Genomic DNA, 14676 nt, shown 5'->3' on the forward strand with positions numbered 1-14676 from the left:
CATCCTCAGCCCATGCTCCGCGGCGTCCATGCGATTGGGTCCCGCGCCGATCGCGCGTGCGCTGACGACACAGCGTTACACGCTGCGATTGACAGGTTGGGGGGACAAACAGGGCGTAGATAGGGCTGCGTGTGGGACACGCCCTCCCGTGCTGGTTGGTGTACGTGGTAAGGGAGGGGAGAGTAGGCGCCGGGAATCGGGACGTAGAATGGGAAGCAAACTTGGTTTTCGGGGGGGAGGGCGTTGTCTGTGGGATGGCAGTTGGGAGAAGGGGTCTTGACGGGTGGATGATGAAGAAGGGGTTTTGGAGGCGGAAGTTCTTGGGCTGGGGTGGTTGTAGATGTTTCGGAGGTTAAGGCTTGGAAACAGAGGGGTGCTTTCGATGGAAAAGATTATAGATTTTCAGAAACGCATGGTGGCTGTGTTGTAGACAAGCATACCTACGTTGCAATGATTACATGACTATGAATTGCAAAATGTCTCACCGATAACGACAGATGATGATTCTCCGAATACAATAGGGTGACGAAGGAAATGATAAAATGTTGAACAATCTCCTCGCCCTATCAACTGTAACCTCGTGGAGGAAACCTGGTTTCCCCATATCCATAACGGCCTTCGTCAAAAACATCTGAATCATAGTCGTGATCATCGAAGTCACTGTCGTCCTCTTCGTCTAGATCACCATAACCATATTCGTCCCACTCATCATCATCATCTTCGTCCTCGTCGTCCTCATCACCATCGCCCCAGTCTCTGTAGCCATAGTACCACTGACGTCGTGACGAGCGACAATAGCTATCTTCAATGTCGCTGTCATCATAGTCGTCCTCAGATAGATCATCCTCGTAGTAATATGGATCTCGCCCGTACACCTTGCGTCGATTTCGGAATGGAGAAGGCGAGTAGCTGCAATACCTGGGCTGGAATTGCTGTTTCATTCTGCCGATGCCGCCTCTGTAGTTGAATGCTGACCAGGGGGAATACCGTGAGTAGGGCCTGCGGAACTGGCTAGGTCGCGCGCCAAATGACAGTGAGGTGGCTGGCCGTCGACTGAATCCGCTATACCCGGTGTAGCCACCGTATCCACTGGGACCGCCATAATAGCCCCCGCCGAAGGCTGGACGTCGCATACGGGATGCTCGGAAGCCTCTCAGGCCCCCGCGACCGAACGTGTTTCGGTAGTTGTTCATGTACATTTCTCCGCCCCTACTGCTCATTGCTTCCCGTTGCTGTGCAAGAAATCTCCGGTACGAATAAGCTTCGCTGCCAAGCGGGTCGCGAGGCTTTCCCCAGCGATTCCCACCTAGAATAAGAGCCATCTTACGTAGCTGTAGCGGTGACGGTAGATGAGAGCGGGCGAGGGCGTTGTTGTGCCCCCTTTGCTTTCAGGAGAAAGGCATACAAAAGATTACGACCCTGGAGGATTTGGAATATCCAAGATCTGAGTAGGTTTACCGGAGCTGTTGCTCATTAGGGTTGTAGTTAAGTACGAAACGTGGATGCCAGTGCAGAAGACGCGGAATATGACGAAGTCAAATGAGTGGAAAAAGTGTGAGGTAGCTGATGATCGGTGAGCAGAGAAACGCGCAAGTCAAGTGAAGATTAATAGCCTGAGCTGCGGGTGGGCGCTAAATCAGTTGCATGGCGGACCACGTCGCGAGGTGGAGCTTCGATATGCTGCAGTGCTCCTTATAAAACCGTCATCTGAGCTCGCCAGTCGCGGCATAGTAGAGCCAGCTGTTAACGAACTCCTGGTTCAGTGTGCTACTGTTCTATGGGGTAGTGTGAGATCGAGCCTGTGAGATCTGGTAATGCTATCAATAGGCAGCACACTGTCTAACGTGTGATTCGCTCTCATTGGTCAGTGGCATAAAGCAAGTTGAGAGCAAACACTTGGGGTCGGCCAGCGAGTTGGAATGCAAACGCGGGTGGCAAAGGAAGCAAACTTTTCTTCTACGTGGAAGAGAGGTCGTGGTGAGAGGAGGGCAACGCTCAATGAGGAGTAGGTAGGCCATATTAGAGAAGATAGAACGCTGTGAGCTGGTGCATTGACCAAACCCACGTTCGACACGGAAGGGCGCGAGTAGAGATTCTGAGAATTAAAAAGGAAAAAGCAATCGTGATTGAAGTCGTGCCGAACTAAGTCGACAGGTTGTTCGAACCTCGACAAGCTTGATAGGGGGCGACCTCGGGAGTGACGCGATCCGTGTGGACGATGGTGGAGCGTTGAGGCATGCATGCCACGGACAGCGGCGTAAAGGGGAGGCAGGGGCGATGCGATTTTGTCGGGCAGGTACGACCGGCCGAATTTGTCGCACAATCCATGGCATGGGAGATGGCAGCTCGATACAGCAACAATGTCCGAGCCAGTGGCAACGCAGAGTGTCGCGGTGGGATGCTGCGCGAGGCTGCTGACTAGTGCTGTCGCGTGCACCCTCGGACGCGTTGAAATGACGACGGGGGGTTGGTTCAGTTTTGGCGAAAATTAGAGCCGTACACGTGACCTCGCCTGTGGAGACGACTTTCAATGTTCTTTTGGGGCGACTCTACGACAGAGCTTCTTCCTTGTGCCTTCGACACAGCTCCCATCCTTTGTGCCAAACACACACACACGTGAACAATAATATCGCCGTCCTCGCATTCGCGCCCAGCTGCAAGCCCGCTACTTCTCCCGTGTCGCACCTACCTTCTACACGCTCGCCGTACCTCCATCTCTCGCCCTTGACCGCGCGCTGCTCGATCGGGACTCCTCTACACCAACTTTGCCATGGCACCTGCATCTTTCGCGTCTGCTGCGGCAGGAAACCATGCCAGCTCATCGCGAGCAGATTCGGGCGGAGACTGGTAAGTGCACCCGCTCCCTCGCCCGGTACCTCGCATACGTACACGACACGCATTCGCACAGCTACCACAAACTCGCTTCCCCGCAATAATCACACCATATCACTAGCCAATACTGCCCATACTCTCGCTCCAATCATGGATAACTTTGTCCTTCCCACCCCGTCTAACGACTGCAGGCCTCGACGCACGAATGGTGCAACGCAAACATTTCGCCGGCCCTCACATGCACCCACCCTCTCCGGCTCCACAGCTCAGACCTCTTCCCGCGATACCAGCGCCGCGCAGAACACATCGGCTTCCACCCCCGGCGTATACGTGCCGCCACATGCTCAGTCCAGCCGCTCTGGCGAAGGCCGGTACCCTCGAGACCAGATGATCAGCCTGTTCCGGTCGCATCGGGAGTCAGACGAGTTGAGGGATGGCCTCTCGGACCTTTACGTGGGCAACTGGGAGCCGAACATTACCAATGGGAACTCGGGCTCGAATTGGGGTCGGAAGGACGAGCATGGCCGGGAGGGCCAGGGCGGGGTCGACCTATGCTGGGACAGGGACGGCAACGTTCAACCCCTCGGTTTATCCAACTTGACCGAAGACGAGAAAGAGGTATTTGATTTCGCGCTACCTTTTTATTGTCCAGAATCTAACATTTTCTTTCTTGCTTAGGTGTTCAATTCTTCGGTCAACTCACCGCTGAAACCCCCCGTGCAGAACACGAACAAGGACGGCACGCCGAAGGATGGACTGTCCCTGCGCAAAACTAGCATTTCAGCAACCGGACCGTATGGTCTGTCGTCCCCCACCAGCGCTCGGCCAGGTACGCGCCGCCGCGATACGGGCGACGCCTTTCCGTTCCCCTCGAATGCGCTAGCGTCGCCGTCGGCATCTAGATTCGCAAGGGACGAGTCCAGCGCTGTGACACCCCCGCCGGCTCTGGTGCGACGGCGCACTGACTTCAAGGAACCGGGCCCGTCGACCGAGGAGCGCGACAAGGAGAGGAACGCGGCTGAAAATGCTGGCCCTCTTGGTACTCTGAAGCGCGCTGCGACCGGCGGACTTGGTTCCAGTACTGCTGCGTCTCCGTGGAGTGCTGCGCAAAGCGGTGGCTTTTCACCAATGGGCACCTTTGGAAATTTCGTAGCTCCGCAAGCTGAGAAGAAGCCTGGATTTGGAAGTGGTCGCGGCGAGAGCAGGTTCAAGGGTTTGATGAATAAAGGCAGTCTCGAGGATGTAGGAAAAGGTCCCGCGGAGAAGGCATCTCTCGGAAACCTCGGAGCCGTCAACGAGGCCGATTCATCCTGGGTGGATAACCGTTCGAATCGACCGACAAGTCACGACACTGATCCTTACGCCGAGGACGACCTCCGTAGTGGAAGTGCAGCTTTGGGGGGTGGACAGGACTTGAGCCCCCCTCGCCAGCAAGGCCAAGGAGCATTTGGGACGCCTCAACGACCAGATCCTCGCGATGATACCGGATTCTCCCACTTTGGCATGACTACGGATACGACGGGCCTACGCGACATCTTCCATGGAACTCATCAGACGCCGCACCACCGCGGCGCGGGAGACCGTCATGAGCCCATGAGTCCGACAGACACGAATCCATTCGCGAGCCCAGACCATGTGAGGCACGATCATCATGATGACGGCGACTCGGATGGTTCTGAGCCACAAAACGCGCATTATCCTGGGATGGGTAGCTTCCAGGTGGATCCGCAGGCAGGATCCGGTCTTCATCAGCACCAATTTGGCGGTCTCGGGGGTCTTGGAAGAGTACCCGGACCGTTTGAGATTGCGGCAAGTGACCGCAGCCAGACTTCGAGCGTAGGACCTTCTCGCGGATTCCCTACGCTTCCAGGACTTGGTGGTCTGCCTGGGCTAGGCGGCGCTTCTGCGTGGTCTACTGGCCAGCAGACCATAGGCACTCCGGTTCAAGAGCGCGGTCTAAGAGGTGGTCTGGATGGTCTGTTTGGAAATGTAGGAGAGGCGCAGTCACCCAGCTTAGCAGGGCTTGGCAGCAGCTCGCTTTTTGGTGCTGGTCACGGTGGGACGTTTGGTCGCTCAAGCAAACTTGGATCCCTTTTCCCTACTGCCATGCAGGAACAAATGCGGACGGGCGACCGGCCTCTTGATGACACTTCCAGCCAGGGCGACCGACAACAAAGCATGACTGGGACTTTTGGGCGCGGCGCTTTCGGTGGTCAAGCTCCTGGCAGCATTTTGCCCCCTCGCGATACCGAAAGCCCTTTCCGGACTGGACGCAACCTTTTTGAAGATTTCTCAGGAGGTCATCAGGAGGAGCTAATTGGATCTGGTTTTGGTCAATCTTCAGGCGTGGGTCAGAGTGCCAATCTGGCTACAACTTCTCTGTCGATGGCGGCGCTGAACCAGACGCGCACTGCACAACCCTCAGCACAGACCCCAGGCATCAACAGTCCAGCATCGAACCTGCCCCCACCTCCTCAGCAACGCACGATGGTTATGCCAGACAGGATGCGATGGATCTATCGCGACCCCTCGGGTGGGATACAGGGTCCTTTCTCGGGACTAGAGATGCACGACTGGTACAAAGCAGGGTATTTCTCGCCTGAGCTGTTGGTGAAGAAGCAGGAGGATCCAGATTATGAACCCTTGCTACAGCTTATTCGCCGTATTGGGAACTCTAGGGAGCCTTTCCTTGTTCCCCAAATCGGGATACCGCATGGCTCTCCATCATCCACGACATCGGGAACAACTTGGACCGGAAACGCTCCTGCTGGCCCCAACGGAGGCGCGCAGCCACCATTTGCCAACTCATTCCCAAGCTTTGGTACCACTCTGACCGCCGAGCAACAAAATGCGCTTGAGCGCCGAAAGCAAGAGGAACAATATTTGATGGCGCGTCAAAAGGAACATCTTGCCGCACAACAAGCGTTGGCCAAACAGCAGATGGGATTAGGTTCGCATGGCATTCTTCCTCACCAGCTTCAACATCACTCCAGTGCCCATAGTCTTCACAGCCAGCCGAGCTATGGTAGCATCACTTCGCCCGGCGGTTACCAACCGTCCCCGGGCCAAGGTCCTCTTCCCGGTGGTCCGGCTGTCCCAGGTCTGCTCGATAACGCTTTCAGGCCGACTCCTGTCCCTGGTCTAGGACCCATCGGACCTAATGTCGATTCACTTGGGAACATTCGAGAGGAAGATCTGCCTTCAGTGTTGGATCGACTCAATCTTGGCCGCACCGCTCAGTCGTCTTTTGGCGGTGCCCCACCCCAATTTGGACAGCAACAGCAAGACTCGAACACGCAGGCTCAGCAGGTTGTCCAAATGTTGAATGATCGTGCCCGTCTCCAGCGCGAGCAAGCTGAACACGATGCTCTGCAGCGACTCGGTCCCAACGAGCAACAAGCTGCTCAGGCATCCGCAGACCGATTGCAGCAATTCCAGGACCTCAGGGTGCAGACTGATCTAGGTCAGCAAGCACCCCCAGAGGGCGTGATCGGAAAGCCGACTGCTTCTACGATTGACCAAGAGGCACAACCCGAGCATGCTCAGGACCAGAGGGCACACGCGACTCAAGTAGAGGAGCCGTTGACCACTCACGCTGAGCCCCTTTCCTTGACAGAGCAGGTGCAGAAAGCAGCTTCAGCTAAGCAAACGCCCCAGCCTCAATCCGCTTGGAATAAGGTTGAGCCAGCCATTCATCCCTTCCCTCCGCCACCATCTCAGTCACCGCTGCCTGCGCCGGCAGCACAGAGGAAACCTATCGTCGCCGACTCTCTCGCGGGCGAATCACGATCGCGTTCGGAGACGCCCTCGGCGGACACTCCCAGCGCTTCAATCGCTCCATGGGCCAAGGAGCCATCAGAGGCACCTCGTGGACCCTCGCTCAAGGAAATTCAAGAAGCGGAGGCTAGAAAGGCAGCTGAACGTGAAGCGATTGCCGCAGCAGCTCGTCGTGAAGCATTGGAGAAAGAATTGGCGGCCCAAGTCCAGGCGTCTGCACCTCAACCTGGCCTGCCGTCCAGTTCGACATGGGCAAGTGGAGCTTCCCCTGTGACGCCAGGAGCTGGAAACGCATCCGCTTGGGCCAAGCCGCTCGCAGGCAAGGCGCCTGGTCAACCAACCGCTGCGGCGAAGAAGACTCTACAGCAGATTCAAAAGGAGGAAGAGGCTCGCAAGCAGAAGGCTGCTGCTCAAGCCACAGCAAACGCATTCACGGCTGCTGTTGCGGCCCAGAGCTTGGCTTCCGGGAAGCGATACGCTGACCTTGCCAGCAAGCAGTCAGCTGTTCCGCCAGCGACCGGCGGTGCTTGGACTACCGTTGGCTCCAGTGGAAAGGCGAAACCCCCCATCGCCTCGCCCGCTCCTCCGCCTGCCGTTCGATCCGCCAGCAGCAGCGTGGTTCCTGCTGTCATCAAGAAGCCTATTGTGACCCGTAGCACTACTGCCCAACCCGCCGGACAGGTCAATGCTCAAGAGGAATTCAAGAAGTGGGCTGTTGCTGAGGTTCGTGGCGATCTCAACAAGAGCATCAATGGTAAGTCCTCTTTATCGGTTCAACTGTTGTCCCTATCTAACGAGAAACAGCCGAGGAGTTCATTGCCTCCCTACTCTCCTTCCCGGCCGAGCTCGAGCTCATCACGGAGTCAGTACACGCCGCTACCCATAACATCGATAGCCGTCACTTCGCCGAAGAGTTCCTGCGCCGCCGCAAGCTGGCCGCCCAGGGTATCGTCGACGAGCGCAACACGGCCAGCCCCGCGGAGAACAAGTCTGGCGGCGGGTGGAGCGAAGTCGCGAAGAAGGGCAACCCGAATGCCCAAGCGCAGCAGCAACAGCAGCAGCAGCAGCAGCAGCAGCAGAGCACGCTCGACAGTGGTAACTTCAAGGTTGTGGCTGCCAAGAAGAAGGGTGCGAAGCGCTAGGTGCCTACGAGTAACCCAGAAGCATCGAACTCGAGGTCGAATGCCGTGGTGTACAGTCAGCTGGACTCGACGGTAAATCTTGATGGGGTGGATCGGAAGGCTCAGCGGGCGAAGAAGAGGGAGAACAGGGCTTAGGAATTGCTGAAGGAGCGGTGTACACAAAAGCTGATCTTGTTGCTGAAAGTGTCGAAGGGAAAGTGGAACTGGGACGGTGGACGATGAGGGCTGATGGATTTTTTTGCATGTTCTGCTTTAGCAGTAGCGTACGGTAACGCAATCCAGTGACGGATGCCGCATGTGTTGGCTGCTATAGTTCACGCGCAATGTTACAACATGCAAACATGATTATGTGCTTTCCATGATCGTGCAACCATTACGCTCCATCCTGCGTAGCCTGCCAGATATACATATTACACACTGCAATCAATGTGGGAAATAGCGAAGAGACAAGCAAAAGAATACGAGACTGCAATGGAAAACGCTATTCAAACAATCGGGGGGAATCCAGATACATGCCATGCGAGCGCCGAAGGGAAAGAAAAGAGGCGCCACTATCGCGCCCAAGCCAGACCGTACCGGACCGTACCAAACGCCAGAAGTGCGTGAGCTGACCTATCTACATGCCATCTCTTCAAGTGTTCTCGGAAACATGGCTATCAGAACTGACGTGTGCAGACGAAGTGCTTACTCGGTGCGGCGATTCCGCCTCAGACGAATAAGCACCACCTCGACTCCGTCCATGACCTCCGACGCCGTCCTGCTCCGCCGGCAAATCCGTGCTCGGTGGCTGCCATGGCTCCGGCTTGCTAGGGTACATTGGATCAGCTAACATCGATCAGATCAAGTAATTGATATATGTGAGCGGATGAGAAGTCATTCAGGGCCACCAACCCCTCCGATCGGCAGCATTCGCGTTGTCATTCGCCGCCGCGTCGTGCGCACTCGCGTGGCCCTGCTGCGCGCTGGAACTGGTATCATGTGCGGGGCCTGGCGGCGAGCTTCCCGGGACGACGAATGGGTTGTTCGAGGTGCCCTCGCCCGCGACGCCGCCGAACGCGCCGGGCATGTTCGCGGTAGGGTCGGCGCTCGAGGCAGCTGCGGTTGCACCCGCTGACGTGTCTATGGGTGCGTTTTCGTCCGTCTTGGTGATGCCTTTGCGGCAGTGGGGACATGTGTCGTGCTCTTTGAGCCACGCGGAGACGCACTGGTGGTGGAACCAATGCTTGCAGGGGAGCTCTGTGACCTCCTCCTCTGGCGCAACGGCGTCCATGCATATACTACAGTCGGCGTTTCCATCCTCGCCGAGCATATCCCTTGTGATTTTCCTGCGGGGGAGGGCGTCGATGTCGGCTTGCGACGCAGGGCCTGGGGCGTTGCTGGTTGCGGTTTGCTCCATGAGCTGGGAGACGATGCGGTCCATGGCTTCTTGTGAGGTCACGAAGTCTCCGTGTTGGCCGCTGCTGAGGGCTGCGAAAAGACCCATGAGGGGATCCATGGGTCTGCCGCCGAAGGCTTGCCCGGGTGGTCCTCCAGGGGCAGCACCTGGAGGGAACATGTTTGCTGCATTGGGGTCTCCGAATGCCGCGAAGAGTTCAGAGAGGACGCTACACTTGTTAGCGAGCGCTTTTTAATATGTAGACCGCCATCTTACTTATTGAGGCCGTCTACAGGCTCCAGACGAGGGCCTGGGTCATCACCATCGCGAGGGTATAGACGCGCACCAGGCGAGTACGTGAACCGATGTACATGCGGAGCGCCGTCAAGGCCAGACCGTGGTGCTGAACCGCCCTGGCCATCACCTGGCTCTGCCTGTTGCTGCCGCATCATGCCCGCGTTGGTGATCAAGTTTGAGAGGAACGAGGTGATACCGCCCATGGGATTAGCGCCGTTGCCGGCCTGCGCAGACGCGGGTCCCGGGTACGGGATGGTCTGATGTATCGTGGCAGAGAAGTGGTATCTGCCCGGACCGGTGTTTTGTATCCGTGTGTTTTGAAATTGCGGCATCTGGCTGATATCTGCCTCCTCCGGATCGTCATCATCAGCCGCGCGGAAAGGGTTGTGGTCGCGGAGCACACCGTGGGGGTCCGCTTCCTCGAGTGCAGGCAGGGAGTCGTCGTCGTCGGTATCATGGCCATGGCCGTACATGTCGTTGTCGCGTGGGTCGTTTCCGTCTTCTATCTATAGCCCAGCATTAGCATCCCCGCTGACAAGGCTGTGGCACGGCCAAAGGTGCACCCACGACTTCAGTAAACTCTGACCCGCACTCTGGGCAGATTATGCCTCGCTCGTCGCGATACCACTCGTCGTGGCACTCGTGGCAATACATCATCTCCCGCTGCCCGGCGCTTGGCCGGGCTGGTGTTGACTCGCTCATGGTGGCGGGGTATGGCTTGCAGGAGCGGGGACAGGTGCGCGAGGGAGAACAGGTCCTAGGTTGTGTCTAGATCGTGTGAGCATTTAGCAGGCGAGGGCTAGGTGGGAAGGGCGCTCACGTGTGGCGTGCAGCGAGGGAAGCTGCTGTTGAGCTGTGCAGGGTAGCGGTCTCGTCATGCGCCTGCGTCGAGCGTCTGGGAGGGCCGTGGCTTGGTGCAGCTGCAGGAACACGCAAGAATCGCAGGTCACGGCAGAGGGGTCGCGTGAAACCGGAATGGAAAGAGGTGCTTGTGAGCAGCCGCGGGCGACTTTTTGTGCCAGGAACCTTGGATGCTGAGGTCGGCCAGTGACGTTGTCTGAGAGCCGATCGATCAACGTTTCGGCGAAGGGTCCGCCGATGATCCCGCAACGCTCCTCTCCAGGATTATCACGATTGCGCGCAGAACTGGAGCAGGTTAGAAAGCGTATAAGGGCTACAGGGCGTGCTTTGTGCTGCCTTGTCGGTTGCACTAAGCGCGATTGTCGCTCTGACTCCGATTGTTCAACACATTGTCTGGCGCCTCTTCTACCAATTTCCATGGGCTTCTGCTCGGCATTCTGTCACAATTGTACGGTTCAAGTGTGTGGAACGGAAGCGTGCTTCGATCAGGCAACGTCGCACGATATCTCTACGTTCCTCCACGTGCTCCCCGTAAAGTTGAGAGAATGTGATTAATGGCCCATGTATACCAACCACTAGACCTAAGATAATCGTACAATCCTAAGCCAAGCTAGGAACCTTAACGCCTATGCAAATTTCGCAAACGGTATCGCAGCTTCCATGTTCCTTCCGGCACTGTTCTCCATTACATGTTCATCTCCTCCTTGACCCTTTCAACAAGAACGTGCCCACCAACCCTGCCGCTACAGCAATACCTCCCACGACTGCTGCACCCATGAGCCCCTCCCGTGTAACCTTGTCATCTATCAGTTCCTTCAAGCTCCCCGCCTGCAGATTCGCCGGCTCCAGCTCCAGCAGAAGCTCGTTGTACCGCCGCGCTTCGGCGTAGTTGCCGAGTTTGTAATTACCCAAAGCGAGGTAGTAGAGACATTCGCGTCGTCGTTCGCGGGAGTTGCGGAAAATCTCGGAGAGCAGGCGTACGCCTTCTTGTTGTTCGCTGCGGGAGTTGGACTTTATGAGACCCTGTGGACAGGTTAGATAGGTGGTCTAAGTGACTGATGGGGCCCGCGTACCCAGGCGTAGTTGAACTTTGTCTGCAGACCGACGTATTCGCCTTCCTTCTCGTATTGCGCACGAAGGACTTGGAGCTCCTCTGGCTTGAGCGGCGATTCGACATCAGCGGCATCTTGCATGTGTCAGTACCCTTCCATTTTGCAGTGCGCGGATGAGCAGGCTTACAGGGTAATGAGGGAGACATTTCGTAGACGTGTGCTTCGCAGATCCTGTAGCTAATGTAGGCTCTAACGTTGCGATGTTGAAAGGCCTAGGCTGGTTCAAAGTTGGGTGCGGATGACTTTCGGTTGTGACGTACGCTTGTGCCACTACGCCGCGAGTGTGGCGGATGGTGCAGGCTGGCGTGGTTGCCGTGCAACGCTCGGGCCGCCCAAACACAACACAACACCACGACTGGAGCATCGCGACATCGCCGTCCGAACCCGAACACCATTCGCTGATACACTCCTTCTCCAAGCAAAGCTACATAAAACGGTTGAATACACACACGCGACACATAAACCCTCCCCGCAATGCTTCTCGACGAGGACCCCGCTTCGGTATGCTCGCGTTTGCTCTATAATCACGACCTAGCTAACAACCGTGACCAGCTCATTGCTCAATGCACGTCGCACTTCAAACTCGACAGCGACCGCTCTGCGCTGCTCCGCATCTCCGACTCTCTCGCGACGCTCTCCTCCTTCCGCCAGCAACACACGTCTTCCTTGCAGTCCACTCTTACACGCCTCAACCGCACACACCAGACGCTGGCCTCAAACCACAACCACACGCTGTCGCAGCACAATCCAACTACACACGCCGCCGAAATATTGCGTCTGGACACGGAGAAATTTAAGATCGCGAAGCAGGCCAGTGATCTTGAAATGGAGGGTGAGCGACTGGAGGGCGAATTGAGCAGACTGGGCGGTGTGCTAGGAGAGCTGGAGGCTGAGGGAGTGGAAGGCGGGGAAAGAGAAAAGGGACCTGAAGAGGATGCTACAGTGTATGTCAACTTCACCTCGCCGCGTTCACCAATGTCACCTGCTAACCTTGTGCGCAGACTGAAGCTGAAAGTATATCGGTCACTCGGTATCGATGTCGAGGCTGATCCCACAGGCCAATACAACAAGGCTGTCATCCGCAACGCCGCCAAAGGCGATGTCCACGTTGTCAACATCGACCCTAAATTCTCACGCAACTTCTATACGAACTATTTCTGGCGGACTATGTAGGCTCGCTGTTTGCTTGGGATCATGATCTCGAATGGTGTTTTGGGCGTTCATTGCCGGAACTTTGCGAGGATAAAGCATGATGGGACGCTGAAGGCGTTCGTATATACCCTGGTAGTGCCCAATTGTGATATTGTTTTTGACCGGGACCCGAAACAGTGCAGTTGTCTCGAAGATATACGCAGCTCTCAAGCACTTCGTCGACAATGTGATATGAGTGCATCGGAAGACCACAAGATCTTGTTCACCAGTGCTCAGCGGATGGCAACTGGCTCCATCTTGCCCCGCGAAATCACATGTGTATTATTCGACAGCCCTGCGAAGAACCCAGTGCGGACCACTCCCGCCGCGCCAAATGCGCACTTCGACTCGCCCTGACGCCTCATCGGCGCTCTTCGGGCATCCGAAAAGGACGCACCAGCAACTGCACTGAGCGCCGCGCGATTCACCAGGTCAACGAAGAGTTTGCATGCTGCGAACAGCTTTGCGAGTCGACGCGACATGGCGTGCGCCGTGGCCCATGATGCGATCTGCATGAAGCTCGAAATGTGGAGCTGTGGCTGCAACTCACGAGGTTGCACAAGCACGCGAATTCTACCGTTTGGCTGGCAGCGGGCGGGTATGCAGATGCAGGGTCCGGTCGTTACGGATGCCGCCGCCGTGCTGCAGTGCCAGTTGTCAAGCCATTTGTCAGGCACGGCCCGGACGCGCTCGCCCCTCGCACGCTGTGTGTTGGTTCTGTGGAGGTGCCCGCCGTAATGGAGGGTCGGCAATGGAAGCACAGTTAGGACGCCTCGATGAGCTGGTGCAATGCCGTGCACCACGAGGCTGCGAGCGGCGGGCAGACGTCGGATGGCGCGAATCCCTGTCTGACCGCCTCTTTGGCATCCGCCGTCAACATTTTTCCAGTCGCCAATCCGCACAGACATTGCGGGACCGACAGCGCATCCACCCCCCGGCGCATCGCGAGCATGGCTGCTCGCCGTCCACATCTTGCCGCCAGCGCGACTGGGCGCGTGCAGAGCGCTCGCAACGCATGGCATCCCGGGTGACGCGCCCGACTTCGCGATGGCCAAGAGAGCCTGTGAGAGGCTGCCTCGAAGCTTCGAGACGAAACATCCAGGGCACAGGACGAGTGCCTGCACCAGTGCGAACCGTCCGCATGAAGCCCAAAGTCGCTCCGAGAGAGAAGACTCGTCATGGCCATCCGTGCTCGCGAAGATGTCAACGAGCGATGCGCGCTGTCACTACATATGTGCTGCATGGTAAGAGCAGGACATGCCACCACGCTGCTCTTAATCAAGCGCATTCGCTGTAGACCGCCTCGACCCAGTGCCGTCACAAGCACCTGCATTGTCTGATCTTTTACTCTTCCGTACGGCGGACCTGTGCCACGTCAAAGCTCTTGATTGGCACCCCGGCCAAACGCTCTGGCTGCACGTCCACGCCGTTTATGCCCCGTACATAAAGGCCAATACCTACGCTGTGCTCGCGCTCCCGCTTAGGAGAATCAGGAAAGAAAATTTGATACGCTAGCAGTCCAGTCGCTATCAGTGCTGAGCTGCAATCAACATGCCGAGCTTTGGAAGGAGTCGGTCGAGCTACGAGTGAGTTTAACTTCTCTTACTACATAACTTTTTTCATACACACTTTCAACTACGATCCACCCCATTTCCTCCATTCCCTCTGCTCCGGTAAGCTCGCTTCTGTCTCGAGGCTTCGTGTCTGTCTAGCCTCGGCAGCCAATTGCACAGCACCTTCTCAACCCATCTGCACCTGCCCGCCAACAAGCGGTGTGGCGCTGTGTTGTGTTGGCGTTTGTTTACCAGCCTTCCAAAAACTTTACTGACCACCACACCACCACAGTGTCTCCAATAAGGAGCAGAAGCAGATCCTCGCCGACATCAACGCCGGCTCGCAGAAGTTTGGCCGCAAGCTTCTATCTCGCAACCCGAGCCACCGCCGGGACAAAAGCAACGAGACCATCACCCCGGTCACGGTCCTGCCTGAACAACAGCAGGAAGAACGCAGAGGTCGCAAGTCGACTAACTCGACCCGCCCGAAGCTCCCCAAACGAACCAGCAGTATGAGGAGGGCGTACAACTACTTC

General features: G+C 56.8%; 7 protein-coding genes across 7 annotated transcripts; 2 read left to right on the top strand and 5 right to left on the bottom strand.

The window, feature by feature from the left end:
* Positions 1–566: 566 nt before the first annotated feature.
* CC84DRAFT_1263025 (uncharacterized protein) lies at positions 567–1322 on the bottom strand (the record flags this gene model as incomplete). Its single annotated transcript, XM_018185200.1, has 1 exon — positions 567–1322. One exon carries the CDS (start codon positions 1320–1322, stop codon positions 567–569), a length of 756 nt encoding a protein of 251 aa, XP_018031319.1.
* A 1252-nt stretch (positions 1323–2574) lies between these two features.
* CC84DRAFT_1154343 (uncharacterized protein) lies at positions 2575–8092 on the top strand. The gene is made up of 4 exons (XM_018176881.1): positions 2575–2847; positions 3024–3450; positions 3511–7363; positions 7414–8092. The coding sequence occupies exons 1-4, from the start codon at positions 2771–2773 to the stop codon at positions 7749–7751; spliced, it is 4695 nt and encodes a 1564-aa protein (XP_018031320.1). The 5' UTR covers positions 2575–2770; the 3' UTR covers positions 7752–8092.
* Positions 8093–8462: 370 nt separating this feature from the next.
* Positions 8463–10349, bottom strand: CC84DRAFT_273565 (uncharacterized protein). Its single transcript, XM_018185699.1, has 5 exons — positions 10244–10349; positions 9991–10191; positions 9403–9929; positions 8615–9355; positions 8463–8553 (listed from the first exon to the last, which is right to left on the bottom strand). The coding sequence occupies exons 2-4, from the start codon at positions 10123–10125 to the stop codon at positions 8629–8631; spliced, it is 1389 nt and encodes a 462-aa protein (XP_018031321.1). The 5' UTR covers positions 10126–10191; positions 10244–10349; the 3' UTR covers positions 8463–8553; positions 8615–8628.
* CC84DRAFT_273594 (uncharacterized protein) lies at positions 10067–10840 on the bottom strand. The gene is made up of 2 exons (XM_018185700.1): positions 10244–10840; positions 10067–10191 (listed from the first exon to the last, which is right to left on the bottom strand). The coding sequence occupies exons 1-2, from the start codon at positions 10701–10703 to the stop codon at positions 10181–10183; spliced, it is 471 nt and encodes a 156-aa protein (XP_018031322.1). The 5' UTR covers positions 10704–10840; the 3' UTR covers positions 10067–10180.
* On the bottom strand, positions 10753–11621 carry CC84DRAFT_1154347 (mitochondria fission 1 protein). The gene is made up of 3 exons (XM_018176882.1): positions 11524–11621; positions 11358–11470; positions 10753–11307 (listed from the first exon to the last, which is right to left on the bottom strand). Exons 1-3 carry the CDS (start codon positions 11540–11542, stop codon positions 10978–10980), a joined length of 462 nt encoding a protein of 153 aa, XP_018031323.1. The 5' UTR covers positions 11543–11621; the 3' UTR covers positions 10753–10977.
* Positions 11622–11764: 143 nt separating this feature from the next.
* On the top strand, positions 11765–12690 carry CC84DRAFT_1168161 (kinetochore protein-like protein spc24). The gene is made up of 3 exons (XM_018179330.1): positions 11765–11897; positions 11949–12340; positions 12398–12690. Exons 1-3 carry the CDS (start codon positions 11871–11873, stop codon positions 12567–12569), a joined length of 591 nt encoding a protein of 196 aa, XP_018031324.1. The 5' UTR covers positions 11765–11870; the 3' UTR covers positions 12570–12690.
* A 130-nt stretch (positions 12691–12820) lies between these two features.
* On the bottom strand, positions 12821–13609 carry CC84DRAFT_1180054 (uncharacterized protein; the record flags this gene model as incomplete). The annotated part of the gene is made up of 1 exon (XM_018180453.1): positions 12821–13609. One exon carries the CDS (start codon positions 13607–13609, stop codon positions 12821–12823), a length of 789 nt encoding a protein of 262 aa, XP_018031325.1.
* Positions 13610–14676: the final 1067 nt, after the last annotated feature.

The sequence above is a fragment of the Paraphaeosphaeria sporulosa genome (assembly GCF_001642045.1).
Source record: "Paraphaeosphaeria sporulosa strain AP3s5-JAC2a unplaced genomic scaffold CC84scaffold_11, whole genome shotgun sequence".
In the NCBI taxonomy this organism is placed as follows: Eukaryota; Fungi; Ascomycota; class Dothideomycetes; order Pleosporales; family Didymosphaeriaceae; genus Paraphaeosphaeria; species Paraphaeosphaeria sporulosa.